This window comes from Fulmarus glacialis, unplaced genomic scaffold, assembly GCF_000690835.1.
Source record: "Fulmarus glacialis isolate BGI_N327 unplaced genomic scaffold, ASM69083v1 scaffold1453, whole genome shotgun sequence".
Taxonomy (NCBI): Eukaryota; Metazoa; Chordata; class Aves; order Procellariiformes; family Procellariidae; genus Fulmarus; species Fulmarus glacialis.
In genome coordinates this window covers 57,677-60,243 of record NW_009200798.1, presented here as the reverse complement: position 1 = coordinate 60,243, position 2,567 = coordinate 57,677, and the positions used below count along the sequence as shown (strand labels likewise).

General features: G+C 41.6%; 1 protein-coding gene across 1 annotated transcript in view; it reads right to left on the bottom strand.

Annotated features, from left to right (window-relative positions):
- Nucleotides 1-293: 293 nt before the first annotated feature.
- Nucleotides 294-2,567, bottom strand: part of LOC104073791 (chromosome unknown open reading frame, human C2orf50) — a 3,473-nt gene continuing 1,199 nt past the window's right edge. Inside the window, exons 2-3 of the mRNA XM_009573711.1 lie at nt 1,129-1,168; nt 294-485 (exon numbers count right to left, since the gene is read on the bottom strand). Coding sequence (XP_009572006.1) covers nt 294-485; nt 1,129-1,168 — 232 coding nt within the window. The remainder of the gene's footprint in view (nt 486-1,128; nt 1,169-2,567) is intronic.

The following is a 2,567-nucleotide window of genomic DNA, read 5'->3' as shown; positions in this document are numbered from 1 at the left end:
TTGCCTTTTGGCTGTAACCTTGTTCTTTCTGATGTTAGTGGCAACCTTACTGTAGACTTGTATGGGAAGATGGATGAGATCTGTAGTGCTAACTCTCTGTCATCCCAAATATGAAGAGGATTGTCTCCTATGGCATTATTGGACAACATCCATCTTCGGTCTTGAAAGAAAATCCATGCTAGACAGTAGTATTGGTCTCTGAGAAAAAGATGGAGGAATTTTTTACATGCTGTGGAGTCTGTTGGCTAGAACCATTCAACTTGCTTTGTTACTGTTACATTTTTACTGAAGCGCTAGGAAAGCTGGAGCTCACCCTCAAGTTTCCTCTTTCGTGCTCCACTGCTGAAGAAGTAATCCATGTTTACCAGAGCCCTGCCAAGTTCAGTATTCATTCGACTGCCAATAGTCTGGTTGGTAGAGTTGGGAACTTTGCTTGAGAACACAGATACATAGTTTGGCAGTGGCGTCTGCTCCTTTTTTTTACCCTGGGTAAGACAAAGATCGTTAATAAGTTTTCAGAATTACATCCATTTCTTGTTACAAAAATACAAGTTACTGAGATTATTTATAATATCAGCACTTTTGCTTTTGAAAGTAGAATTTGAATGTACTTTAAAATGTCATACTGAATGTACAGGAAAGTGTTGAAGAAATAAAGTAAAATGATTTTTTTTTTTTCCTGTCTTACATGGGAATAGGATAACACAGGAAAATGAATCATTTTCAAATGTGTTGTATAAAATGTCAGCTGGGACAGAAGTTTGCCTGCTCTAGAATGGTTGTGATGTGGGAGGTTTTTTGTTTCGTTTTTAGTAAGTGGCTTGGATTTCAGCACGATGACATTATCTTACAAATTTTCTCCTAGGAAGTTGGTTCTTCTAGCACTTGTCTTTCTGTGGAGTTGTTAATGCTGAAACAGATGGAACACACGCACGCACTGTATTTCTTTGTGGCGTAGGTAGCAGATGAAAGGCACTTCAGTTCTCTTTTATTTTTCCTAAAGATTTTAGTCTTAAAGCATTTGCCGATTATGCCTAAGTATGCTTCAATTTGAAATATTAGCCTAGCTCAAACTGACGATAACTAAAAAGAGCCAGGCTTACAGTTGAATGTTTGTTCAAAACTTACCATTTGGTCATAGTCCTTCAGGAAACTCCAGTTCTGGTACCTTGGAACAGAAGTAAAAAATACAGTGTAAAATCTTCTGTCTTTAAATAAAATAGTTAATGTTGGTTGCATGTTTAACTGCTCAGTTTAATACGTACAGCCAAGCTCTTACACCTGCAAACTCTTCGTACTGAAAACTGTGTTTTCTGTGGTGAAGCCCAGGGTTTTCTTTATTCCCATATACAGCCCATACTACATGAGGAGTGGGGTTTTTTTGCTAAAGGAAGATGAGGATAGCATGTCCACAATGTATTCCTTGTGCAAATGCAGATAAATTAGCAAAGTCCTGAGTCACTCTAGCAAACGTTTGTCCCATGCCTTGAGCAAGACACAGCTGCTTATTTTTTAAGTGACTGATATTCTGCTGGCAGAAGTCCCTGGTAGGAATTCCCAGAGCCGTATTTGCTGCAGGCAAACACCCACGGGAGTATTTTGTGCAGATAGGCAGCTGTGCTAGGAGCAAATCGAATCAGAAGACCTGAGTTTTGCTTTTCAGCTCTGCTCTGTACCTGGTGTGGGACTACAGGGCAAGTCCTTTGCTTTTCTGTCCTTTGCTTTCCCTGGCCTGAAATGGAGAAAATGAAAGTTCACCTGCTATTGTAAATGTACTGTGAGGTCAATAGAGGAAACAGTTATCTACAGCTGTATTTGCAGCAGGGCTCAAGGGACACCTGGGTTGACTCTCTGAGCTGGTTACCTGTGTCTACGCAGTGCTGCATCTAAGCTCATTCATCTAGTGCTGAAGCTGTACATCCTTCCGAGTTGAGCTTGTCTGTACAGCACAGCCGTGTACGATGTGGAGCTAGGAGCATTGGATTTCTGTGCTGCACTCCCCTGTGCAGTGCAGATATGCCCTAAGTGCAAGTAAAAGCTAATTTATGATTGTTGTATTTATCACTATATGTCTTGGTATACCAGCACAGCATAGAGGTCCTAAAATTTTTTGTCTTGCTATGCCAGCCACTATTTGAACATACCAGATTTGGGTGTTACTGGATGGTGCTAATTACTGAGAAATGCTTGGGTCTCAGATATTTACCTATATCCACTTCAAGTCAGACTATCAACACGTAGCAGCACTTTCCCCATCATTTTCTGGGGGGATGTGGAGCTGAAGGACAGTTCTCTGCAGGCTGTAGCATATGTAGTCTGATGAATCCAGCTTTAGGCATCTGTCCTTCACATGTCTGTCCTACCCTTTTACAAGAGTTTCTGTCTTCGTAGCTGAGACTGGAGAGCAGGACATGCATCAGCTGTGTGATGTGTTATCTTACGTACCCATGAAGGTGAGTTTGCACCAATATCCATGACTCTGAACCCCAGGGGGCAGGCACAGAGAGAGAGTCCCTCCTGCTGCCTTAGCTACGGAATGGGTATGGAACATGCTGGGCCCATTTGGG